The sequence below is a fragment of the Rhinopithecus roxellana genome, chromosome 17, assembly GCF_007565055.1.
Source record: "Rhinopithecus roxellana isolate Shanxi Qingling chromosome 17, ASM756505v1, whole genome shotgun sequence".
In the NCBI taxonomy this organism is placed as follows: domain Eukaryota; kingdom Metazoa; phylum Chordata; class Mammalia; order Primates; family Cercopithecidae; genus Rhinopithecus; species Rhinopithecus roxellana.
The window spans coordinates 3,490,688-3,517,369 of NC_044565.1; the positions used below are offsets into that span (position 1 = coordinate 3,490,688).

General features: G+C 40.9%; 1 protein-coding gene across 1 annotated transcript in view; it reads right to left on the minus strand.

Annotated features, from left to right (window-relative positions):
• Positions 1–3,455: 3,455 nt before the first annotated feature.
• Positions 3,456–26,682, minus strand: part of ANAPC1 (anaphase promoting complex subunit 1) — a 111,187-nt gene continuing 87,960 nt past the window's right edge. Inside the window, exons 34-43 of the mRNA XM_030921417.1 lie at positions 24,675–24,761; positions 21,790–21,907; positions 20,745–20,822; positions 20,318–20,385; positions 18,480–18,618; positions 15,863–15,949; positions 14,218–14,313; positions 12,408–12,606; positions 7,912–8,046; positions 3,456–5,225 (exon numbers count right to left, since the gene is read on the minus strand). Of these exons, the coding sequence (XP_030777277.1) occupies positions 5,110–5,225; positions 7,912–8,046; positions 12,408–12,606; positions 14,218–14,313; positions 15,863–15,949; positions 18,480–18,618; positions 20,318–20,385; positions 20,745–20,822; positions 21,790–21,907; positions 24,675–24,761 (1,123 nt within the window). The 3' untranslated portion in view covers positions 3,456–5,109. The remainder of the gene's footprint in view (positions 5,226–7,911; positions 8,047–12,407; positions 12,607–14,217; positions 14,314–15,862; positions 15,950–18,479; positions 18,619–20,317; positions 20,386–20,744; positions 20,823–21,789; positions 21,908–24,674; positions 24,762–26,682) is intronic.

Consider the following 26,682-nt stretch of genomic DNA (forward strand, 5'->3'; position numbering starts at 1 on the left):
GAGTTTACATCTGAGTCATTGCATCCCTCAAGGGATCATGTAGTTTGTTCAGAGATCCAAACAGGAAATGAAGGAGGCAGAGGACAGAGAAGCTCCTGTAAACTTCCAGAAACTCAGGAGTGGTGACACCTGCCACAGCTGGTATTAGCTTCCTGCAGCCAGGAGTGTGCCATCTGCCCTGTGTCTGCTGTAGCCAGTGCAGGAGAGTAAAGGCTTCACCTCCTCCTCTATCCTCCAGGCCCTGCACGGGCATCTGCCACTGGAAGACTCTCATCTGGCACTACATGTGAAAAACAGCTGGAAGCTGAGGAGAGACAAAAGGAGGCAGTGAAGACGCCAAGCTGACTGACATCCAGCCCACCCATGGGGCGCAGTGAGATGAGCCACAAATGAGTTAGTGCAACACAGCAGGGAGTGTGGAGGAAAGTGACACTGGAGACACCACCTATGCCCTGCTCTGTGGATGTACAGAAATCTGCACAGAACACGGAGTGAGAAAGGTTTTCAGCTGATGAAACTGCCTTAATTTCTGAACTGGTACAATAAGCAGCACTTACAATATTCTTACTTTTTATTTTTTGAGATGGAGTCTTGCTCTATCGCCTAGGCTGAAGTGCAAAGGCGCGATCTCAGCTCACTGCAACCTCCGCTTCCCTGGTTCAAGATTCTGCTGCCTTAGCCTCCCGAGTAGCTGAGATTACAGGCATGTGCTGCCATACCTGGCTAATTTTTTTTTTTTTTTTTAGTAGGGATGGGGTTTCGCCATGTTGGCCAGGCTGGTCTCAAACTCCTGACCTCAGGTGATCCACCCGCCTTGGCCTTCCAAAGTGCTGGGATTACAGGCGTGAGCCACCATGCCTGGCCTAAAATATTCTTGATACGCACAAAAGTGAACATAAGACAAATGAAAGAAATCCGAGTGACTTCCAACCTCCACCCTATGTTAAGCTCCCCTAAATGATGTAACCATGTGGATCACGAGCTAGTGCGCCTGAGTTCTTAAAGCACATGGCCTACAGCATCACAACGAAGAGTGCCTGAGTGTGACAGATCCCTTAACTACAGAGACAAGGCAAGCACTGAGAATTAAGACTTCCCAGTTATTTATAAATTGTATTGAATTTAGTATAAAATTTTTATTTTAGGCTGGGTGCAGTGGTTCATACCTATAATCCCAGCACTTTGGGAGGCTGAGGCAGGAGAATCACTTGAGGCCAGGAGTCTGAGACCAGACGGCACCATAGCAATACTTCATCTCTACAGAAATTTTAAAAATTTAGCTGGGTGTGGTGGTATGCACCTGCAGTCCCATTCACTCAGGAGGCTGAGGCTGGAGGATTGCTTGAACCCAGAAAGTTGAGCCTGCAGTGAGCTGGAATGAGTGATGGTCATGTCACTGACTCTAGCCTGGGCAACAGAAGGAGACTGTCTCAATCAATCAATAACTTATTTTAAGATTTCATATTATAATAATGTACCATACGAATTAGGAAGAAATATTTTTAGCTATGAGAAAAAAAATTTAAATCAAGGTGCTTGTTATGTGACCAAGAAAGCAACACACAGATTAATTCAGTTAATCAAATTCCAAGACACACAAAGCCTTTGTTTTTCCAAAGGTGTAAAGAAGAGTTAGTATGTCTGCTTTTCAAATGTGTTCATAAACTCTTCCTGGTGCCAAGTCCTTTTAACTTACATTTAATCATTGCTTCCTCCTAAGAGTCTGTTGGACTGGAAATGCAGGCAGTACTGGCCCAGGTTCAGGGTGGGGAATAGGAAGCATGGTTGAAAGCCAGCTTCATTAGGGTTGTGAAGGGTGCTTTGGGGCAGTCAACCTCCCTCCCTGAGCCACAGGGATCTCACTCGAGGAGGGGCAGGACCGGTGCCATCTAAGGGATGTCAGCACTGACATTTGATGCAAGTGTCTGATCAGTGGGTCTCCCTGCCTGAAACCTGAAGGTCCTGACTGCCCTGAACAGCCCCTCCTGCCCACTCCAGCTTCCCTTTCACCCAAAGACATAAGACAGAGGATGTTGGGCAGGCAAGTCCATCCTTATCCACAGGTAAGAGTTAAGGATACAGTTTTAGAGGGTTTTTATTTCAATTTATTTTTCTGCAGCTTGTGATGTAATGAGAAGCAACGAATGTTATTTCAGACAGGGGGGAACCCGGGCAGCCCTTGGAAGCAGGAAAAGGCCACCACTTGGGAAACTTTGTACACTGGCGTGGATATCTGTGGGGTGCTCATGGGCGCTGAGAGGCAGCCAGCCCAGGTACACTGTCCAGAGTGGCCACCTCTCCCACCTCACCTCTGCTTCCTCCCCCTGCTGGCTGGAGGTAGCATGTGCTAAGGATAGAGAGGGGATCAGATCCTGTGTCCTCCCCTACAGCTTAATTGGGATGATCATCACACAGTGAGACATTTCTCCCCAAATTTGGTCAGCATGAGGATGGGGGACCTCAGAAGAGAGGCCTTCAACCCCACATGGGGGAGGCAACAAAGTCTTCCTGGTTTGGACTTTCATATGATCTGGCTTCTACTCCAAATCCTGGCCCACACTCTGACCCATCTGCCCACAGGCACCCTGGCCTCCCACCGAGTGGGTGTGCACAGATCATCAGGCTGAGAGGTGAAAGACCCCCACCTTCTTGCTTCCTCTGGGATGTCAGGGGACCCCCTGAGCTGAGACATGCCCCTCACCATGAGCTGTGGAGTCAGCTAGTTACTAGACAGAGGGTGAGAAAATGGCCTTAGTCAAGGAAGACTGGGCAGCACATGGCAAGATTCTGTAGGGTTTCAACCTGGGTCTCCTGCTAGGTCCTTCAGAAGACCCACAAGGGAGGAGCACAGATGTCAGCATCTACTGGGGAAAGAACAAGCGCCCTGAGTGTATGTGTAAATTGTATGGTTTCTTTAATTTTGTCTATGGAAGCAGTGATACCTATTTCTATCTATCTAAGTAGAAAAGATGGACACAGGGAATTAGTAAGTTCGGAACCGTGCTGTAACTGGCATAACATCCTCACCAGCATCTGCCTCTCCTCCCAGTCCTGGGCACACGAAGTAGAGCAGTGTGACTACTTTTGGCCAACAGGCTTTAACAGGAAATGATTTGTGCTATTTCTGGGCCAAAACACTTAACAGCCAAATGTTTTTCTGCAGCTCTTCCCTTAGAGCCATGGCTCTAAGGAGGCTGCAGGTTCTGGATGGTGAGAGCCATACCCTCAGGATTTTTTGAGGGCCCAGAAATAGCTGAAATTGATTTATCTGATGATCCAGCAGGCCTACTCAAGGGCTGACTTCCCAGCTAATCAGACAGCCTAAAAATGCTGCTTCCAGACCATCTGCAGTCTTTCTGTCCTCTCTCTTTTAAAGCTGATATTTGCTTTTGTCGATAATGTTCTAAAAGCTGTTCTCCCTTAAGTATGAGTTAATATGTGTGCAAACAACTAGATGTCTCTCCGGTCATTCTTTATTCAGGGAAAAGCACACAATCGTAAACAATGGAGAATGAAGACAGTAACAATTGGTTTGATATTGAATTTTTAAAATCTTGATTCAAAAGGAATCTTCATAATCTACCACTTAAAATTTATTTTTAATTAGAATAAAACGATGTAAGTGTGAAGAGAAGCATATTTCAGCCTCTCAGTCAGCCCCTTCGTGCCTCCACTTCACATCCAGGAATAAGCGAGTCCTTGGGGCAGGCACGCAAATGGGAGGACACGGAGAGGCCAGAGAAAACCACTTGGTGTCCAGGTGCATGCCTTCCAAGTCTACTCCGCAGAGACAAATGCCACGTGGGTTTTTGCCAAAATCTCAATGGAAACATTTCTATTTGCTTTAATTTACTTTTAAAGTCAGACAACACAGTTCAGGATGTGGAAGAAATATGAAGTCAGTGGATGAAGATCTTGCTTCTACCAGCTTATGATCCCACTGGCCGTCCAGGAAGCACAGGACACACACCAGCATCTGAACAACAGAGAGCATTCTTCCTCCTGTGTTGGCAACTCGAAGCTAGAGGTGCCTTTATACGAACATTTTTCATCATCCACTAGTCCAGAAATCCCTCCCTTGTACAGACGTACATTCTGTAAATCTTGGGTAAATATGGATTGTTTTGCTTTTAAATACAATTTCTAAAGAGCCCTCTGTAGTAATTTCTTATTTTATCTATTTAGAGCAGGCTTCATGTATTAGTCTGCCTAGGCTGCCACAACAAAATACCACAGACTGGGTGGTTTCAACAGGGGAAATGTATTTCTCACAATTCTGGAGGCTGGAGGTCCACGATCAAGGTGCTAGTCAAGTCTGTTCCTGGTAAGGGCTCTTCTTGGCTTGCAGAATGGCCGACTTCTCACTGCATCTTCATGTGGCAGACAGAGAAAGAAAAATCTCTCTTCCTCTGCTTAGGAGACCACCAATTCTACTGAATTAAGACCCCACCCTTATGATGACCTCACTTAACCTTAGTAATCTCCTAAATGCCCCATTGCCAAATACAGCCACACAGAGATTAGGGCCTCAATATATAATTCTGAGAGGACACAATTCAGTCCATAGTACTTCATGTGGAGCAACTGAGGGCAAAAATCTCCTTCTCCTGTTTAAGGTGATCACATCATGAGAATGTCCGGCATTGTCACCAGAAGTACAAACTTATTTTAGATGGGACAACTGTGACATCTGAGGAAATGCTAACACGCTCTTTTGCCACAGAAAGTAAAACTTTATGATATAGCTTCTTTTAAAACTGCGTTTTTGAACATAGTCACTTCACTTGTACCACCACAGTTCAAAGACTTTAAAAATCAATATTCACTCCAGCACCCACTGCTCTATTCTCTAAGTCCAAAACTAAAGCAATCATCAAGAGTTTTGAAAACAAACCAAAAACTTTATTTACAAAAGTAAATTGTAACTTGCTTTTATGTATCATATAATGTTAATGATGGCAGCAACAGATTTAAAATACACTGAGGTTTGTGCAGCTCACTTCCCCCTAGTTATACCGTAAAACTTTATAAACATTGCTTTAGCTTTGATGTTTGGTCACGTTTTTGTGCAGAAGTCACGTCTCAGGGTAGGTTCACCACCAGACACGGTCACATCACCATTGGCTGTGGATTTCCAAGAAGCAAAGGAGCCAATCTCAGCAAAGCTCGCACTGGCATTTTTAGCTGCTTAAATTTGAAGAGCAGTTCAGCAAAGCTTGTGCTCCCTAAAACAGAAATGGGGTGGGAAGGTCACATCTCTAAATAAATTCAGCCATACCTCTCCTTTCAAGGAAGCTTCAGAAACACAGTCATGTTGAAAACAGGCATTTTTCCCTTCAAAAATGATTATCCAAAGACAATATTTAAAATCATGAAATTCCCTAATACACTGTAATGTAAGTTGAGTATCCCTTTTCCAAAATGCTTGGGAAGAGAGGTGTTTTGGATTCTGGATTTTTTTGGATTTTGGAATATCTGCATTACACCTACCAGCTGAGCATTCTTAATCTGAAAATCCCAAATCCAAAATGCTGGAATGAGCATTTCCTCTGAGCATCATGTTGGCGTTCAAAACGTTTTCGATTTCAAACACTTCAGATTTCAGATTAAGGATACTCAACCTGAATATGATTTGATAGAATTTACCCATTCTAGACTTCAGAAAGTGACCTATAAGTATATGTGAAACTACTAATATTGTTTAAGTGTGTATATATATATGTATATATATATGTTTAAGTGTGTATATCTATATATGTAATTCTTTAAATATAATGAGCAAAAGTGCCTGTCTACCTTCAATTACTATCTAAGTGGTATTTTACTGGTTCTAATGCAGTTGACCACTGAACAACTCTGTCCATCCTGGCCTGAAAAGAAAGTCTATGCTTTAAAATGTCTTCCTTTTACTTTTAGCAGTTTGACTATTATTATGACTAGGTATGGTTTTCTTTGTGTTCATCCTGCTTAGGGTTCACTGTGGGTTAATATTTAACACCATTTTTCAAAATTCTTAACTTCTGTCTCTTCAAATATTGCTTCTAACTCATTTTCTCTCTCCTCTTATTCTCTTATTCCAACTCCAAACATGTTTGATTTTTTTTTCCACGGTTTCCACACATCTCTTGTACTCTTCTCTGTATTTCCTACCCATTCTTCCCTCTGTGCTTCAGTCTGTTTACTTTCTACTCGTCTTCCAGCAGATAAGTGTCTTCCAGTTCACTTCAAATAATCCAATACTGAGATCTTCATTTCAGTTATTACATTTTTCAGTTCTAGACTTTCCATTTAACTCTTTTTTATTGATTCCAGGTTTCTGGTGAAACTCCCTATCCTTCCCTCTATTTTCCTGGAAATATTAGTCATAGTTATTTTAAGTCCCAGTATAACTCCAATATCTGAATCACACATAGGTCTGTTTCTATTATTATCTGTTTTTGTTTTCCTTATTATATCTTGTAATTTTTTATTCAACACTGAATCCTGTAGACCAAAAATTGCAGAGGCTCTGGGTATGTTTTCCTTCTCCTACGAAGGTTACGTTTTCTTCTGCTAGGTAGGGAGAAAGCATGCAGATCACCTCAGTTCTGCTCAAGGCTAATTGTAGGTCTAGTCTGCTTGGAGTGAAACTGAAGCAGACCAGGTCTAAAAATAGGCTAGAGCAGGCTTAGGGCCTGGCCAAGCTATTAATTCACCTGAGGAGCTGGGATGCTGATCAGAGCCACTTCACTCCAACAAGTCTTGAATTCCACCCTTTGTCTCCTCAGTCCTATGCTGCTGCGGATACTTTTGCTTACATTTTTGGCCTTGTGGCTTCTGCTAAATCTCTTGAAGTCTTATCCCATATATATGAAGGCTAAAATGTCGTAAGTAACTCAAGGGAAAGGTACATCCAGATTTTGAGTTATGATTCCTATTGTTTTCTCCTGCCTGAGATTTTGTTCCTCAAGTTCTAGGCTCTTGGGCAATCACAAACCCAACCTCTGGCTCCTCAGCCCTGCAGCACTGCTGCTTTTTGCTGGGACTCTACTTCTTGTGCTATGAACTGGCAAATGCCTTTGGGGGAGAAGCTAGAGTGAATAGAAAGCTCTCCCTGTTGTACTTCCCTTTTCTTACATTTTTTTTTTTTCAGCTTTTATACTTGTTTTGGAGGGCAAGTGAGTCCAATACAAGCAATTCCATCATGGCCATAACTAGAAGTCCCTAGATAGTAAACTTTTATCAGAGGCTTTCTTTTTTTTTTGAGACGGAGTCTCGCTCTGTCGCCCGGGCTGGAGTGCAGTGGCCGGATCTCAGCTCACTGCAAGCTCCGCCTCCCGGGTTTACGCCATTCTCCTGCCTCAGCCTCCCGAGTAGCTGGGACTACAGGCGCCCGCCACCTCACCCGGCTAGTTTTTTGTATTTTTTAGTAGAGACGGGGTTTCACCATGTTAGCCAGGATGGTCTCGATCTTCTGACCTCGTGATCCGCCCGTCTCAGCCTCCCAAAGCGCTGGGATTACAGGCTTGAGCCACCGCGACCGGCCTGGAGGCTTTCAAAACAGCAAAAAACTAGTAATGTAATTAAACTTCAAGTTTAAATAATTAAATGGAACAATCTCTGCCTTTCTCAAAAAAAAATTTTTTGTATATATTTTAGTATATACTAAAAAAAATTTTAGACCAGTGTTTGGGGCTCTGTGAAGAAGAATCCATCCTTTTCTGAATAAAAATGAAAGTTATTCATGTAAAAAGTTGATAATTTTTTTCTTTTTTGCTCCAAAACAGTTCCTAACAATGACACTGCAACATTAATGAAGAGGAAAGTCAAACTAGGGACAATAACTAATTAGAAACTCTTCCTACCAAGAAACTAGAACATAAAGGGGTAGGTAACAGAGGTACTGAAGAGAGGACTCAGATATGCGATTACCTTCTAGTCCTATAGGCGGCAGGTGCCGTGGAGCTGGCACAGAGTGGTAGACGAGGAAGCAGGCCAGCATGCTCAGCTGCGATTCCTCCAAGGGCTGCCCGCTGAGGTAGGCGTGCACACACATATCACCCCCAGCTGTGAGAGAAACAAATGGAATTGAACCAACTAATGACAGAACTGAGAGGCACAAGAAATATCTTCTTTCTATTACTTTTTCATCAAGAATTTATAAGCAGGTTCTACGGCTGGTACTAAGGCTATGGTGATAAGCTAGACTGAGTTCCTGTCATTGTAGAGTTTAGAGTGTTGTTGGGGAAGACAGATATTACACAAATAATGACACAAACAAATGCATAATTACGAACTGTGAGAGTGCTATAAAGGTGCAGTGGTCACTGTGGTTGTCTCCCCAAAATACCCCTTGTCACACCCCACCCTCCACCATGTATTAGAATATTTGATGGGACAGACTTCAGCTCCAGAATTAGATCCTTATTAGTCTTGGCCAGGGGTTCTCAAGCTTTCTTTCCCATGTATTACAGTCCCCTGGAGGGCTTGTTAAATCACAGATGAGTGGGTCCCACTCCCCCCACAGAGCACAGAGTTTCTGATTCAGTAGGTTTGTGGTGGGGCCAGAAAAACTCCATTTCTAACAAGTTCCCAGGCCATGCTGCTCCATGAACCACACTTTGAGAATCACTGGTCTTGGGTGATCAAGGCAATCCCATTCCCCTGATACAGTGTTAGTTCAGAGACAGGTAGACCCAGGCCATTTTTTCAATAAGAGACAGTCTCTGGCACAGGAATAGATTGAGGGTGTGCATGAGATGCAACTCGAGCCAGAAACCTGAAGAGGTACTTAATGACATGCTTGCTGGAGGCTCCAGAGAAAGAAATCTCCTCATTCTCATCACAAAGCTCCTAGAAGCAACTCTTATTCTTCCTCTGGGCATCATGCTGAGCTAGAGGTGAACATGTTATAGCCATCTGATTACCATCCAAAAAAAAAGCACAGAGGATAAAGTCATGGCACAGAATGTAGCTGATGGAACCTCAGAGAAATGGAGTTGAAGACAATGGAATAAGATGACCCTTTACATGCCCTACCTGTGGACTTCTAATAACATAAGCATATTTGTGTCCTTACCATTTAAAGACAGCTTAAGTCAGGTCTTCTGTTACTTGCAAATAAAGGCATTTGGATGCAGAAAAAAAGTTGAGAGCATGAGCGGGCAGGCAAAAGATGGCAGGAAAGCTGCCTGAGGTAGAGTGGTCTTGGAAGGCCTGGGAGGAAAGGTCACTAAAACTGAGGCTGCAAGGATAAATATGAGTTGGACAGGTGAAGAATGAGAGGAAAAGGTTCTAGGGAGGGAAAACAGCATATTCAATGGCCCCACAGTGAAAAGAAGCTCAGTGTTTTTGAGGAAGTGGAAGGGGCCAGGGTGGTGTGAGGAGCAAGTGGTGTAAAAGAGGCTTTGTTGAGGAAAACAGGTGCCTTGCAGGTCACACAGGTCCTGGTGCCACAAAGTAGGGATTTCTTTCATAGCTGAATCAGGAGCCTTTGAAAAGCTTTAAGCAGGAGTGTTAGATCAGTTTATTCCTTAAAAGATTGTTCTGTCAGTTAACTTGAGATGATTACAATGGAGATGAGAAAAAGCAAGGAGGCTATTTAGGCTATAACAGTGGTCCAGGCACAAAATAATCATTCTGTTCTAGGCAGAAGTAGTAAAATGTGGACAAATTCAAGAAATATCTATGATGAGGACTGAAGGCTTCAGCAATGGGTGAGTCATGGCAGAGGAGGGGAGAAGAGAAGGAGGGAAAGGAACAAGGATGACTTCCAAAAGGGTCAACAAAGGAATGACAGTGAAATGGTGACAAATACTGAGAAAGAATTTTAAAACAGGATTATTTTAAAAATCAGGAAAGTGTGCTGTGACGAAGTCACAGGAGGCCCATCTCAAGAAGCAAAATGTAGCTAAAAGCCTCACCGTTATAGAGATGGAGTGAGATGAAAACTGTAGACTCCACTGAACACAGTTGCGAGGATGTCAGTCTACTGGGAGGGGGAAACGTTTAGGTTTGGGGGAGGCAGCAGAGGGAGAAAAATCAAATGAGAACAGATGAGATTCTTCTTTGAGTAGCTCATCATGAAGGAGAGCATCATGGCTCAGCCTCTCTTCAATGACTTTCTCATGCCTACTAGCATTTTGTTTCACTGATTTTCTCTATTGTTTTTGTTTTTGATTTCATTGGTTTCTGCTTTTATTTGCTTGCTTTGGGTTTATTTTGCTTTCCTACTGCACTTGACAAGTCTTAAGGAAAAAAAAAAGGACAATACCAAAAATCGCATTGCATTCCACTGCTGGTGGGAAAGTAAAACGGCACAATTGGGAAAACTGAGTGTGGCAGTGGGTGAAGGTACAGATGATGCAAAAACAGGAGAATGCTGGCAACTACTAAAATTGGTGTTGAGGTTTATTACACTAGTCTACTTACTTTGTATATTCTTTAAATTTCCATAACAAAATATGAAAAAGTTAATAAAACTTTTTAAAGTTTTTAAACTTGAAACCCACTTTCTTTGCCCAAGACTGTAATTTGAGGAGATAAATGCTGTACAAAACATTTATATAGGCCAGGTGCCATGGCTCACGTCTGTAATCCCAGCACTTTGAGAGGCCAAGGCACATGGATCACAAGGTCAGGAGTTTGAGACCAGCCTGACCAACTTGGTGAAGCCCCATCTCTACTAAAAATACAAAAATTAGCCGGGTGTGGTGACAGGCGCCTGTAATACCAGCTACTCAGGAGGCTGAGGCAGGACACTCACTTGAACCCGGGAGGCGGAGCTTACAGTGAGCTGAGATCGCGCCACTGCACTCCACCCTGGCGACAGAGCGAGACTCCATATCAAAACAAAAAACTGACATTTATGTAATATCAATTGGCTGCACTTTCAGATTAGTGTAGTGATTTCATGGGTTATCTCAGATCTAATGAGTTATTAGTGAATGACCCTGAAAGTCCACATATGCATCTGTGATTTTTACTCACACACAAATATGAATGCAATTTCCAATTTTCACTTAATTTACTGTTCTCTACCCCATTGCCAACTGCTAGCGCTTGTAAGAGAGGAGACCATATATTTAAGAGGTTTTTTTAAAAAAATTCTAGTTTTTCACTAGAAAATAAACACATTTTTGATAAATCTGAGTGGCAAGTCAAATTCAATGGAGGCTCACAGCAATACTGGAAACCACCAAATGCACTAAAGAGCAACAAGACGATCAGGGCCCTGTTTTACAGACTGTTCTAGTCACTGCCAAAGTTCCATACATTATATGAAATGTGCAAATCAGGAAATCTGCAAAGATTTAAGGAAGTGTTTTTTATCAATAGCAAAGGTCTGCCATAGGTGATCAAATGTTAAACTGAATAAAAACGAAACACCAAAACCTATGAAATAACATGTTTTTCCCCAAAAATGAGGATAAAAATGACTACCAAAACAATTTTGAAGCTATATGATCTTTGAATCTGAACAGAAAATGACAAATAGAATGCAGCTGTTAAATATAAACATGGAGAGTCTGAAATTAGGCTTTCCAAGTATATCCCTCACAACCTGGTTTATAATTTAATTTTTTTCAGAAATTTATTTCCCAGTGTCACAGGTGGATAAACTGAATTATATTCAAACACTTAGTGTCTACTGATTACTAATAGCTTTCACTAATCAAAGCAAGAATTGTTTCTACTACTATCACTAAGATTAGTATTAACCCAAAGCAAGCAACTGTCAGATATTTACTGGGAGCATTTGGATGAACTAAAAAGAATGAAAAGATCAAGGAGTCTACTCCTGAAAATCAGTTTCAGGTGTATTTAACACATAAGATACATTTCCGTAAATCTAAAGGCCCCATCACTTGCCTCATGTAAGTCAGAATCACTTCTACACTGTTAACGAGTAACTACAATTTCCTTGCGATCACAAATCCTGCTGATAGAAAGCCACCACTGTGACATCACATAGCTGCGCCGTCCCAGGTTTTCAAAACTGAGTTGGTACAACAAGCTCACTCAGCAAGCACACGTCAAGTTCTACATGTACATGGGGTACCAGTACAAAAACGGGATGGCTGCTGGCCTCAGGTAGGCGACAGGCCACACACCTAGGAAATGGGAGACAGATGCACTGGAAAGGAAATGTGATCTGATGCTAGGGAAGAGAGAACAAGGTCCTGAGCACCAAGTGGTATTTAAAATGCTATAAATATTCTCTGCCTGGGTCAGATGTATTTTTCCAAAGAAGCTGAAGCAGATAATCAAAGCCTAATTCATCTAGCGGGAAACATTAAATCTACAGCCATTCTTGCTTATACTCAGATTTATCTTGCTTACCAACAAACAAAAAAGTGACAACAGAAAAGCCTGAACCGAATGTATCTCAAAAGCACAGGAGCGCCGTGCTACAATGCTACTATTACCTTGTAGCCACTGGTCCAGGGTGTTATCGATGGTGCACTTCACAACAGGGAGGAATTCCGAGTTCATAAAGAGACCCCGCTTAGGGTGGTTCTGCAGCCGCTCCTGATGGCTTCGGGAGCTGAAAAACTCTAACACTAACTTTATCTGCCAAAGTTCAGAAGTCTCAGACATTTCTCTTCTCCCAAGTCTTCTTATAGCCTTGAAGAGGAAAGAGGACAACAATCCATTTAATCAAAGAGTGCTCTGCCTCTTCATCAGAGTTGTGGACTGAGTATTCTTTAAATGTGGCTCCTAATTATAAAGGGTGGTGGTGGATCCATTCTGTGTTTTGAGGCGGTCTGCCCACAAAGGAGCCGTCACTGGGTACAGGTGCACGGCTCACCTCCTTCAATATGGCCCTACATGAGCAGCTTGCAGGGAAAAGTAACAAAGGTGAATGAGCTCATTCTTGGCTCAACAGCTCCGAATAACCAAGACCCAAGAGGTCACAGCCAGTCACCTCTGGAAAACGCAAGCCGGGTACAATGACATGGCAGGGATCCAAGGGGGCAGAGGGCAAAGGAACACTACTAATAATAGTGCCCTTGGGATCCATCTGCAAGTCACTACAGCTGCAACCAGAGGAGATATTCATGCATAAAGACCTGCCACCCATGACTGCGAAGGTGTGAGGGTTCAGAGAGTAAAAAGACACATTCTCAGCCAGCAACTTAAAAACACAACTTGTTATTTGGCTGCTGTACAGAGAGGTACTGTGAGAAGCAGTGCCAGCATGGATGCCATATATCCATATTTTCCAACCAAAAAAGGGTGGATTCCAGACAATAATAGCATTCTGGGCCTACTTAGTTATACTGGAACTCGGCTTTTAATTAACAATGTTACTTAACACTGTGTGTTTTCTGGTTTGGGGGAATTATCCTCTGACTAAATATGTTTCTCCATTCAGCTTTCTAGCAAATCATTTTACCATTAAAGGTAATTTCTCTTAGACACTGAGTCTCAGATGCTTAGCTGTGTCCTTATTATATTCACTTAAACAGCTGTTTAAAACTAGATTCTGGATCTCACCCCAGAAATTCTGATTCAATAGATGAGGCATGGAATTAGAGGATCTGTATTTTTAAGATACCAAGGCAAATTTTTGCCAAGTTAGAAAACTACTGGCTTGGCTTAACTGCAAATCTGGGTCTGAAAGATATGATAATAATGAAAAGGCATATGTATTACTAATTTGCCTAAAGTGAATAAATTGGTCTGATCCTTTAAGAACAGTATTAAGCATTACTTTCTGCATTACCCCTTTAGGCTCTTTTAAAACAGCAATAACAAGAGAAATTTAAAAATGAACTCCAACGCCCTAGATAACTACATATATACTCTGTAACCTCTTGCAAACTTCATCACATAGGTCTAATTTCATAGTACTGCCATCGCTAGGGCTCTGTTTGTTCACTAACTGCTCACATGCAGATTTCTACAAAGAAGCAGTGCAAGGAGGAAGGCAAAAATAAAATGGGAGAGAGGGAGGGAGTGCTCTCCTCCTCTCCCAGTCAGGTGAGATAAAAGGGAGGAAGGGGAACCCTTAGAGGAAGACAGCTTCCCAAGGGCCACTCCTGTCAACATAAAGCCCAAGCTTTTTGGATTTTTGAGAGCTTTCAAATTTTATATGGTATCCTGTCTAAAATTTCCAAAAGCAAATGGGAAACTAAAAGGAAGGACACTAGGAACCTTACCACACTATTCAGTGAGTTACTTGAACTACAGAACAAATTTCACCAGAATCGGTATAGGTTTTTGGATCCATACCTGATCCATTGCTATGTATGCAGGCAACATCTCTGGGGTCTCCTGGGTAACACATTCATAGAGTACTGAAGAAAAGAGATCCAGAATTTCCTGTTTCTGCAGAAAATCAGAAACTTTTTGTAGCACAAAGTATATTCCAAAATCAATTCAAAAACCAATTGTATAGTACTACTATGGCCCATTCTTAAGTTCTATAATGAATCACATAAAAGTAACACTACAATCTTTTTAAAAAGCCATAGCACATGTAACATTAAACAATTAAAAAAATTAAGTCCCAAGAGACAGTTAAGGGTAGTAAGTGCTACAGAAGAGAGGAATGGACCAAACTAGGATAAAATGAGTAGATAGGACATCACAGAGCTATGCCTTGGGTTAGGCTGGGAAGAGTAGGATCCAGAAAGGAAACAGAGTAACAAAGCTGCAAGAAAAAAACACTGACCAGAAAAAGTTTAGGGGAGGCAGCAGAGTCAAGTCCAGCTGGGGTTAAGGGCGGGCATGGGCTTTATTAGAGACCCGTGACCTTGAGTGCACAGCCCAGCTCTTACTAGCTGTGTGATCTTGGGCATGTAACATCTCTCAGTGGCAGTTTCCTCATCTGTAAGCCCAGAATGATAAAATACCTATCCTCAGGGTCATAATTAAATGACATTTAAGTATTAGCAGAGTATCCAATATATAGTAAAGATTCAATAAGTAAGAGAGGGGAAGGTTATTTCACTTAATCCTCAAAACAATACTGTAAGGTAGGTTCTATTATAATCACTTTTAGAAATGAAGAAACTACATTTTGGAGAGGTTGAGGAATTTTCTGAAGGCCACATATACTTGTAGACAATAGGCTACCAATCCTAGATATCTAATTCTATATCCAATCTTTCCTTCTCTGTATGGTGGATTAAACCAAAGATCTGGGCCAGGCACAGTGGCTCAAGCCTATAATCCCAGCACTTTGGGAGTCCAAGGTGGGAGGATCATTTGAGCCCAGGAGTTCAAGACCAACCTGGGCAATATAGTGAGACTCCATCTCTACAAAAACTTTTTAAAAAATGAGCCATGGTGGTGGCTACACGCCTGTAGTCCAGCTACTCAGGAGCCTGAGGTGGAAGGATGGCTTCAGTCCGGGAGGTCAAGGATGTAGTGAACCATGATCACGTCACTGCACTCCAGACTGGGCAACAGAAAAAACCGGCCCTATCTCAAAAAACAAAAAACAAAAAAATAAAGAAAAATCTGCTAAGCACCCTTGGAATCTTGAAGGCAACAGGTGTATAAACAAGAAAAAGAAGAGTTATAATATACAGATGAAACAGTTAATGCAATTACATAAAAATAAGAGAAAGGTGGTAAACACTGAAAACATAAAGCAGAATATGAATGGGCATCATTCTTGTAGGTGACAGAAACTATCATCTGTCAAAATTAATGTCTTACAAATGTTAAGTTGTTTCTTCTAAATGTTGCTAAATGTAATAGTTTTAGGCTATGCAAATCTATAAGTGCCAAGCAAAAGTCATCCCATGTGACTCACGTATGTCATCAATCTCAAAGATAGATATAGATAATACAGATGTTTTGGGTGACCCATGCATAGAAATAATAACGAATGCTGGTCCTGGGGTTCAGCAAACCATAGAATATATACCTGACCCATGTTCACAGTTGGCTTGCAGAAATAGTCAGCAAATGACAGAAGTGCTGGATCAGAAGTGAATGCTGAGATTGTTTCTGGCTAAAAAAAAACAAACAACCACAACAGTATAAGATTAAAAAAAGAGTATTTTCCTTACTGCTCAAACTGTAATACATGCAGTTCTAACAACTCTACCTCCCCTTTGTCACACAACATTCCCAAAAAAACCCAGATGGTGCAAACTTGCCTCATCAACCTGTTCTGCTAAAAAGTTACAATAAGCTTTTGCACAAGTTAACATGAGCTACTAATTATCAAAAGGCCAATAACAAACAGGTCTTCTTGTTTACACAACTCATCCACAAAAGGCTTTTCCCTCCTTCACTGACTAACTAAAAAGCCTACCAGAAACTAGAATTGTTACTGAAATGGTAAGGAAAAAAGAATATCACTCAAGCCAGCCACAAAAAGATAAACAGCGTATGAAACCATATATATGAGGTACTTAGTATAATCAAAATCAGAGATATAAAATAGAATGGTGGTTGCCAGGGACTAGGGGAAGTAGAATGAGGGGTTATTGTTACAAGTATAGATTTCAGGTCTGCAAGATGAACAGTTCTAGAGATGGATAGTGGTGATGGTTGCACAACAATGTGAATGCACTTAATATTACTGAACTGTAACTTGCAAAAGGTTAAGACAATAAATTGTGTGCATTTTACCACAATTTTTTTTTTTTTTTTTGAGATGGAGTCTCGCTCTGTCGCCCAGGCTGGAGTGCAGTGGCCGGATCTCAGCTCACTGCGAGCTCCGCCTCCCGGGTTTATGCCATTCTCCTGCCTCAGCCTCCCGAGTAGCTGGGACTACAGGCACCCGCCACCTCGCCCGGCTAGTGTTTTGTATTTTTTAGTAGAGACGGGGTTTCACCATGTTAGCCAGGATGATCTCGATCTCCTGACCTCGTGATCCGCCCGTCTCGGCCTCCCAAAGTGCTGGGATTACAGGCTTGAGCCACCACGCCCGGCGCCACAATTTTTTAAACTTGGGAAAAAACAGTATCATTCAAGGTTCAAGACTGAAAGTGAAATATGAAGGTATTACTGTTTTCCACTGAGGTTTATATTTTATTTCTGAACTTCCAGTAGGCAGGAAATTGAGATCGCTTTTAATTTTTATATATTTTCTTTTTTTTTTTTTTTTTTTTTTGAGACGGAGTCTTGCTCTGCCGCCAGGCTGGAGTGCAGTGGCCAGCTCTCAGCTCACTGCAAGCTCCGCCTCCCGGGTTCATGCCATTCTCCTGTCTCAGCCTCCCCAGTAGCTGGGACTACAGGCGCCCGCCTCGTCGCCCGGCTAGTTTTTTGTATTTTTTAGTAGAGACGGGGTTTCACTATATTAGCCAGGATGGTCTCGATCTCCTGACCTCGTGATCCGCCCGTCTCGGCCTCCCAAAGTGCTGGGATTACAGGCTTGAGCCACCGCGCCCGGCCTAATTTTTATATATTTTCTTCATTCGAACTCAAGTCTAAAGTTACCTATTTTCTTTACAAATTGGGTTAGAGTCTTTGGGATATGCTCTGATTTTTAGAAGAAGCAATACTACAAATTTAAGTTAAACTGTGTCCAAAAATATTTCATAAGCAACTTACTGAATACTGCCAAACAAAATTCACCAATGTCAACCCTGGGAACTATTTATACATTTCAATCCTGGGAACCATTATAAAGGCTCGGTCATAAGTAACTGACCTAAAATGAAATATGAGTTGAATTAAAATAAACTGCTGTCTCCGTACTTGGAAGAACAAAGGATGCTAACTCAGTCCTTTGGCTGCCACTCATCCAGTCCGCCTGCCCCACTTTTGCCATCTAATTATCCTTTAGGGTCCTCACTACTTCAGACTACTCTACTATATATCACCAACAGGGACATATTTGCTCATGGAATTACAGAAAACTGAAGTTAAATTCAGAAGTCTTAATGCCTGATTATGGGACAAATTTCTAGTGTTGGAAACTTACCTGAGTCAAGAATATTGAGCAAAATATGTGCTGACCCCGCCATGGGAATGAGATTGTTTCCTACCCTCATTTATCGTAACTATTTGCTTATTTCAAACACTACTGTACAGGCAGTCAAGTACTGTGCAAATAATAAAGCAAACTAACAAAAGAAGTCTGAATCTGTCATCAGTTTATCCTCACCAAGATGAAGGAAACAAATGGTGGTTTTTAAATGGAGCTAATAATTGCTAGCTTGCAAAACTCCTTTTCTATTTTTGCTATGAAATTAAGTAAATCTTCACCGATTTGAGGATTAATAATAAAATTACTAAAGTATTTGTTGTAGTGTCAGGATATAGTGCGACTGTCCTTGCTGCTGAATGTAAATCTTAACTTAGAGTATTTTACTTTATTATATATATTTATTATTTATTATATAGAGTATTTTGTATTTATATTTTATTATGCCCATCACATAAAAAGCAAACAGAGTCACGGGCAGGCAGTGTTTACAACTGCAACAATGAAAAAGGAAGCAGATCCACCTTTAAAGTTTATAGCAATGGGCAAGGAAGCCCGCAATTTAGAATTATTTCTTTCCGTTTTTACCAATTAATAATACTACCTTGAAAGCCCGGGCTTCAGAGTTCCTGTTAGCAACAGTCTGCGCCAACAAACTTTGCCATCCCATTGGATCTTCTTTGTAGGAGAGCTGACCTGCCCTGAGTTTAACATATAAAACCCCATCCTTGGAAAGGATGGACCTGAAAGAAAAATGAATGAATTTAATATAAGGTATTACTGGCAGTTCTTGGCTGGAAACATAGTGTCTTCTAATACCATGTTCATGGGAGATGAAGCCTTTACCATTTTCCACTAAGGCAAATGATTATTTACTGTGTCTAAGATTAAATCAGTCCCTATGAGAAAGCCTAGAATAAAGTTCATTCATGGAACTTGTTAAATGAGAAGTCACTTTGACTACTGGCTCAATTATGAGTTTCAATGGTAGCATTTTACCTGACATTTCTTTGTATTCCCTATATCCCCTAGCTCTATGTCTGGGGTACATGAGGTACTAAATATCTATTAATTGGTTTGCAGCAAAAAGAAAATAATGCTGCAAATCTAAGGACAGAACAATACAGAAAACAGCTAATATACAGATAGTCTGGAAAAATTCACATTGGGACCAAATTATAGAAACTTTTACATGCTTGTTAAACTTCTTTGAAATTTAAAGACTTAATTGACATGCTACTTTCAGTATAAAATTATCAACACTCTAAAATAATTGCATGTGATTATTTCCACCCAAAATAAACTGGGTGAGTAGTATATATTATCTACAGTAATCTTAAATTTAGGAGAACTTTCTAACAGAAGAATGGTAAAGAGATGCAACAAAAGATGTGGTCTGACAAACACTGATTGATATAATAAAGTTCCTTTTGTGGATGTACAAATCAGCTTTACTTTCTGACCTGGTTAGGCTCTGTGTCCCCACCCAAATCTCATGTCAAACTATAATCCCCACATGTCAGGGGAGGGACCTGGTTGGGGGTGATTGGATCATGGGGGCGGATTTCCCTCATGCTGTTCTCATGATAGTGAGTTTTCACGAGATCTGATGGTGTAAAAGTGTAGCACCTCTCTCACTCTCTCTTGCCGCCATACAAGACATGTCTTGCCTCTCCTTCACCTTCTGCCACGATTGTAAGTTTCCTGAGGCCTCCCCAGCCAGACGAAACTATGAGTCAATTTAACTACTTTTCTTTACAAATTACCCAATCTCAGGTAGTTCTTTATAGCAGTGTGAAAATGGACTAACACACTTTCTTAAACTAAATCTTATGTTAATATACCAAGAGACAAGTCCATTACTGTTACAAGGAAGTCAGTGCAAGTTTCTCAATAAATGAATATAAATATTTAGGGATGGAGTTTAAAATTACAATTTTCATTTTCTTTTTTTTTTTTTTTTTTTTTTTTTTTTCTGAGACGGAGTCTCGCTTTGTCGCCCAGGTTGCAGTGCAGTGGTGCAATATTGGCTCATTGCAAGCTCCGCCTCCCGAGTTCATGCCATTCTCCTGCCTCAGCCTCCCGAGTAGCTGGGACTACAGGTGCCAGTCACAACATCCAACTAATTTTTTGTATTGTTAGTAGAGATGGGGTTTCACCGTGTTAGCCAGCATGGTCTCGATCTCCTGACCTCATGATCCGCCCACCTCGGCTTCCCAAAGTGCTGGGATTACAGGCGTGAGCCACCACACCTGGCCAAAACTTTCATTTTCTAACACAAGTCCCATTTCAAAAATACAGGCTGTTTTACAGAAGACATACCCTACATATTGTCTTGAATGAGATTAAAGGGTGATGAGTCACATTCCAGATAATAATTTATAATTTATACCTTCCTATATACTTCTATTCACTTCCTAAAAGGTACATCGGAGTACTTACTTCAAGTGTTGTGTTCCTTTGCTTAAATCTATGAGCAGTTCCCAGTATCTTGGGCCTTTAACTTTAATCTGCCAAGATAAATGTAAACATAGTCAACCCAAAGCTGAAAAACATATTCATTTGACAAACTGGACCCTGTGTTTCTCAGAGGAAACAGTAACAGCCAGAAAGAGGCATCTAGAGGTTAACAAGCTCCATTTCCAGACAAAAAAATGAACGTAAATCATGTTCTGAGGCCACCTAAGCTATCAGTAAAGATCTCTAAGACAAGACTTGCTCTATTCTTTCTGACTTCTCCTTTTGCTCCAGCTTTCTTATCTGCTACAATACATGAAGAAAGCAGAGGCTTTTATTTAGCTGTCTTTAATGCTATGCTGTTCTACTGAATTGATCCCTTGGACCCATCTCCCAACCATGCCCAACTTACCTGCTTTAAAAGATGGAGTTCTGGAAGCAGGGTAGGAGCCATCAATTCTTCTTTCGTTTGTTCATACCACTGAGTGCCCTTTACAAATGTAAAAGTCCAGCTACAATTCACTAGGTAGTCAGTGGAAACAACAAAGAAGAAACATCTCCACGCTCTACCTCCCTCCAACCCTGCAGTTCATACAGAGACCTTAAAATGCCATAAAATCCTCTCTGGTACTCAAATCTTGAAGGACTGATATCGAAATTTCCCACAGAGTATGTGTCACTTCCCACCACTTCAAGCCTTGCTCCTCACAGGCCAGCAGGACCAAAGGCCATGCTCCAGTGCCACTGGGTTTCTGCATGTTGCCTTCTCCGTTCGGAAGGAGCTCCACTCAGTGGGCCAGGCCTAGCCCAAACACCATCCACTGTGACAGCCCCCTCAACCCCACAGCTAACAGCTAAGCGAGGGTGCTTTGCTGCTTCCCCTGCATTCCACACACATCTCCAATTATCACATTCTATTCTCATTGTATCCATGCCTGGCTCCCCAGGGGATAGAGGTTCCTTAAGGAAAATGACAATGTCATCTCATTTTGTACCCCAGAGCCTAGTACAGTTCTGATTCACAGAAGGTACTTAATAATTTGCTGAATGAAAGGAGGATATAAAACTTGTAATCTATTTGTGCATCTAAATGAAAGCTGTCATCAAATACACAATTTTGGGTTTTCAAGTATTCAGCTAACAAATCTAAGAATGGTTCTAACTCAGTAAGTTTTATAGAACACTACTGTCAGTCATGTAAAGTTAACAGGGATATTTTTAAACTATAAGCTCTAAGGACAAAAGAGTAGCTGATGATCCCTAAAAAGTGATACCCAGAGAATACAAACAAGCATGAATGGCCTGGCAGGATATACAATAACTTTGGAAGCTTCCATTTTTATGAAAGTTCAACTGACTACTTGTCACCTTTTACTGGACAACACATTTGAAATATTATGACCTGCAAAGATGGATAAGTGGTAATAAAATTACAAGTAAATGATAGGGAGAGATACCTTGTAGGTAACTTCTAAGAGGGCATAGCAGGGTGTGTTTGTGTCCACATCCACAGGCACAAGAAGCCTGGGCTCCGCGGCCAGCACATAGAGGTGCCGGAGAGCCTGGAGATGATACCTGGTCATAAAAAAGACAGAGGGTGGGTAACAAACGACTGTGACAATATGAGCTCTGCAATCTGCTGCTGCCTAGGAGCTAAGACAGGACAGAAGCTCAGGTAGTATCTTCAGATGAACAGAAATCTTAAAGGCAGATACGATTCTATTAAAAAGTAGTGGAGAAATTATCTTTTAAACATTTTATATAACTGATCTTTGACCCAATAATTCTTTACTTTAGTCTTCACAGTGAAGAGGTTTTACAGGGAGGTAAAAAGTGTCATAACATGAAAATATTTACTATCAAACTGACCACTTATAAAATCAATCACTCTCAAAAATCTCTTTCCATTCAACACAGGCATCTGTTTTTATCTTCTCAGAGATTTATTTCTAGTTCTTTTTTTTTTTTTTTTCTTTTTCTTTAAGGATTGATAGGGAAGAAGGGGAAAGACAGGATGTCAATTCATCTTAGACAGCAAAGTTCTTCTACATGTACAAACCTACACATATACATATACACACGTCCTTGAAATACAGTACATCAAACATCTATGTGGCTATGGCAATATTTTTCTTTGGGGTTCTCAAAAAGTTTTTTAAACTTTAAGATTTCTATTTTAGAATGTAAAAACAAAAAAGTTTTCATATTTCAAGATCTCATAAAAGAAGGATAGGCTGGGCACAGTGGCTCGTGCCTGTAATCCCAGCACTTTGGGAGGCCGAGGCAGGTGGATCACCTGACGTTAGGAGTTCAAGATGAGCCTGGCCAACATGATGAAACCCCGTCTCTACTAAAAATACAAAAGTTAGCCAGGCCTGATGGCACATGCCTGGAATCGCAGCTACTCGGGAGGTTGAGGGAAGAGAATCACTTAAACCCAGGAGAGGGAGGTTGCAGTGAGCTGAGATCGCGTCACTGCACTACAGCCTGGGCAACAGAGAAGACTCCCTCTCAGAAGAAAAAACAAAAAAATCGGCCAGGCGCAGTGGCTCATGCCTGTAATCCCAGCACTTTGGGGGCCAAGATGGGTGGATCATGAGGTCAGGAGATCGAGACCATCCTGGCTAACATGGTGAAACCCCATCTCTACTAAAAATACAAAACAATTAGCCAGGCGCTGTGGCGGGTGCCTGTAGTCCCAGCTACGCAGGAGGCTGAGGTAGGAGAATGGTGTGAACCCGGGAGGCAGAGCTTGCAGTGAGCCGAGATCACGCCACTGCGCTCCAGCCTGGGCAACAGAGCAAGACTCTAATAAAAAAAAAAAAAAAAGAAGAAGGATACAATGAGACTTCCATTTTAAAAAGCTTTATAGACAATAACTTCCCTCTTCTTACACAAATACATTTACTTCTATGTATCTATTAAAAGTAAAAATAAAGATCAGAAAAAACTGACACTAATAAATTACATAAAAATTCTTGTCACCAGCAGGGCATGGTGGCTCACGCCTATAATCCCAGCACTTTGGGAGGCCGAGGTGGGCAGATCACAAGGTCAGGAGATAGGGACCATCCTGGCTAACACAGTGAAACCCCATCTCTACTAAAAAATACAAAAAATTAGCCGGGCGTAGTGGCGGGCACCTGTAGTCCCAGCTACTTGGGAGGCTGAGGCAGGAGAATGGCGTGAACCCAGGAGGCAGAGCTTGCAGTGAGCTGAGATCGCACCACTGCACTCCAGCCTGGGTGACAGAGACTCCATCCCCGTCCCAAAAAAAAAAAAGATTATTGTCACCAAACGGCTTTGTTTACAATAGCTAAGCCAAATAGCTATGACCAGCAGCATGTGAGTGTGGCTCTCCACTGTACCCTAGCCAGTAACTGGCTTTTAACAACTCAAAAAATCTTTCCTAAATGACAGGCATGAGGCCACATGTCAGAGGTGTATTAACAACAATATTCTTGTGCTGCACCTACCATCAGAGTGTGGTTTTCAGATTAGGGTACTTTTGTAAAACAGCTATCTTTCTTCTGTCATTCATTATACATTATAGTGCAGTTTAAAATGATGACTTATGTTCTGTGATAAGTGCTCCTGACCCTTCTCCCATAAACAATAAAGGGCTCTTGACCTGTCTCTGGGGAGACAACAGGGGATGCCTTCAGTTGAGCACAGTGCTCAGGTGTCTTACAAGGGGCTATTTTCTTCCCTTCCCCCATATGCAAGAGATCTGCTATATCTCAAACTATATCTAGGGAAACGGAAGTGTTGGTGGTTCCTCGTACACTAAAATGCAGAGCTTTTAACTGCTTCTACATGGTTTGAAGTTCTACTGCTCACTGCCACTTCTAAATTGTCTCTGATTTTTTGTTGTATTTTGCTTTTCTTGTCCCTTCTATGTCATTTATACAAAATTTCTCACCATTTATGTGAAAGAGGGGAAAAATGGAACTCATACAGACATTGCCACTAAATCAGACAAACTTTTCTCTTGGAATTAAATAATTACAGCACAAAAAAAGTATCTTGAACTCCCCTTGGCAACTATCCTTTACCTGATGATTTTTTCCCTAAAGACAACTTTATGTAATCTCCTTCTGGATTTAGAGCAGTTCTACAGATCTGAGAATGGCGGAAGACTGGTCCGTCATCAGGTGTCCAAAGTTATCCTCTGGTCTAATACTTTGTGAGATAATTTTCTTAAAAGATTTAGCCATGAATAGAAGTTGAAGAACAGAACAAGGCTAATTTGGAAATAATTCCACGAAACCAAAATACAACCAAATGATCCCCTTAGAGAACTTAATAAGTATTACATTGATGACAGAATCACTAGACTCACCGGTTGTCAGTGCTGTGAGCTGGGAAGTGCGGGTAAAGGGCACAGAGAAGAGCGGCAATGGAAGAATTTGATGTGCTCAAAGAGTACCTGCAAAGTAAGTTTGGTGGGGACAGATGTTATTGATTACATTGCACATACTTTCAATGCATTCTTGAGAATCAGGAAACTGGGGTATAGTAAGGCATACTGATAAGATGCCCTCATAATACAAGAGTGTCAGTGGTGTGAATGTTCCACTTTTCATTTAGTCCTTAGGCCATTTCAAGATCATCACTATTTAAAGCCAAAGTAATACCCCATAAATGTTAAATTTCAACCCTTGAAGCAAGGTTTTAACATACAATAGCACAGTATTCAGTGAAGACCATGAATGCAGTCCTAGAAATTATAAATATTGAAGACTCGCCGGACACGGTAGCTCAAGCCTATAATCCCAGCACTTTGGGAGGCCGAGACGGGCGGATCACAAGGTCAGGAGATCGAGACCATCCTGGCTAACACGGTGAAACCCCATCTCTACTAAAAAATACAAAAAAAAAAAAAAAAAACTAGCCGGGCGACGAGGTGGGCACCTGTAGTCCCAGCTACTTGGGAGGCTGAGGCAGGAGAATGGCGTAAACCCGGGAGGCGGAGCTTGCAGTGAGCTGAGATCCGGCCACTGCACTCCAGCCTGGGCAGCAGAGCGAGACTCCGTCTCAAAAAAAAAAAAAAAAAAAAGACTCATGTACCAAGTATGCCACCTTCTTATCCAATTTTATTAATATATATGCCTATTTATACAATTATAAATCTCATTTTTAAAAATATAGGATGTTTTAGTTGATATGTAAACAGTTTTTTTTTTATTTCTGTAAAGCATGAGGATTCCTTTAGAATGACTGACTAAATGAAAAGGCAAAAGTTATCACTAAAAACTTACAATGACTGTATAAACAACTATTCCTCCAAATATAAATTCTTTTCTCACCAATATGATACACTTTTAAGATAAAGTTTTATAGACTTTTAAAATATTCTCTTAGTAAAGGGTCTATTAAAATTTTCCTTAAATTACTTTATTGTTGCTCAAATTTAGTATAGTAAACTGGCAAATTAATCTAAAGTACCAGAGTTTTTCTAAAAAAGTATTTTGAAATAAAGATGGTGTAGGACATCACATAAAACCACTTCTAACTATTAAATATAAATATTTTTATTACACACAAACATGTACACACATATACCCAAATCTCGTTCCCTGTCTTTTAAAAGAATTGGAGTATTAAATAAGAACTTATAATTCATTATATATGCTTATGTATTTAATGGATTAGAGAGAGGAGATTTCAAATTTTAAGCAAAGAAATACATCTATTTTGGCATGTACATGGAATAAGTCATTTTCTTTGTAACATTTTGGTAAACCAAAATTCAAAGATAAATATTAAGATATTAATGTTAGAAATTTTGGGTAGAAACATAATGGTGTAGCTATGCTAAGTTTAAATGTTGTTAGAGAACATACATGACCATTTAAAAACCAAAAATCACTAGAAAAGCAGTAGCAGAATGGTAGAAAAATCTATTTGATATGAAAGAAGAGCAACGAGAGTCATACAGTTGGGAACAATGAAAGACGTGGAGTAAGAGACATGGAGAGGTTCATTTTGAAAGGAAAAAAATGTCAAAAATCACAGAAAAAAATAAGTAAGAATTTTCATAGTAATATTTCTTTAACCATTATTAATTCTAAACAATTAAAGAAAGACAATTCCACAAAACATGTTGAGAGGAAATGCACACTTTTCTGATCATCTTTACTTTTTGTACTTCTGAAAAGGTGAGTTCCAATGGTGAGCTGAGTCTTAAAGAAGAGGGGGAAATCAGCCTACGTAGACATTGTGTCCATTGATCAAGGTCTCACACACACTAGAGCTAAATATATGCAGGGGTATACCATATTCACAGAATGGAAGACAATACTGTAACAGATTCTAATCTCAGACATACAGAATCTTAACACAGACAC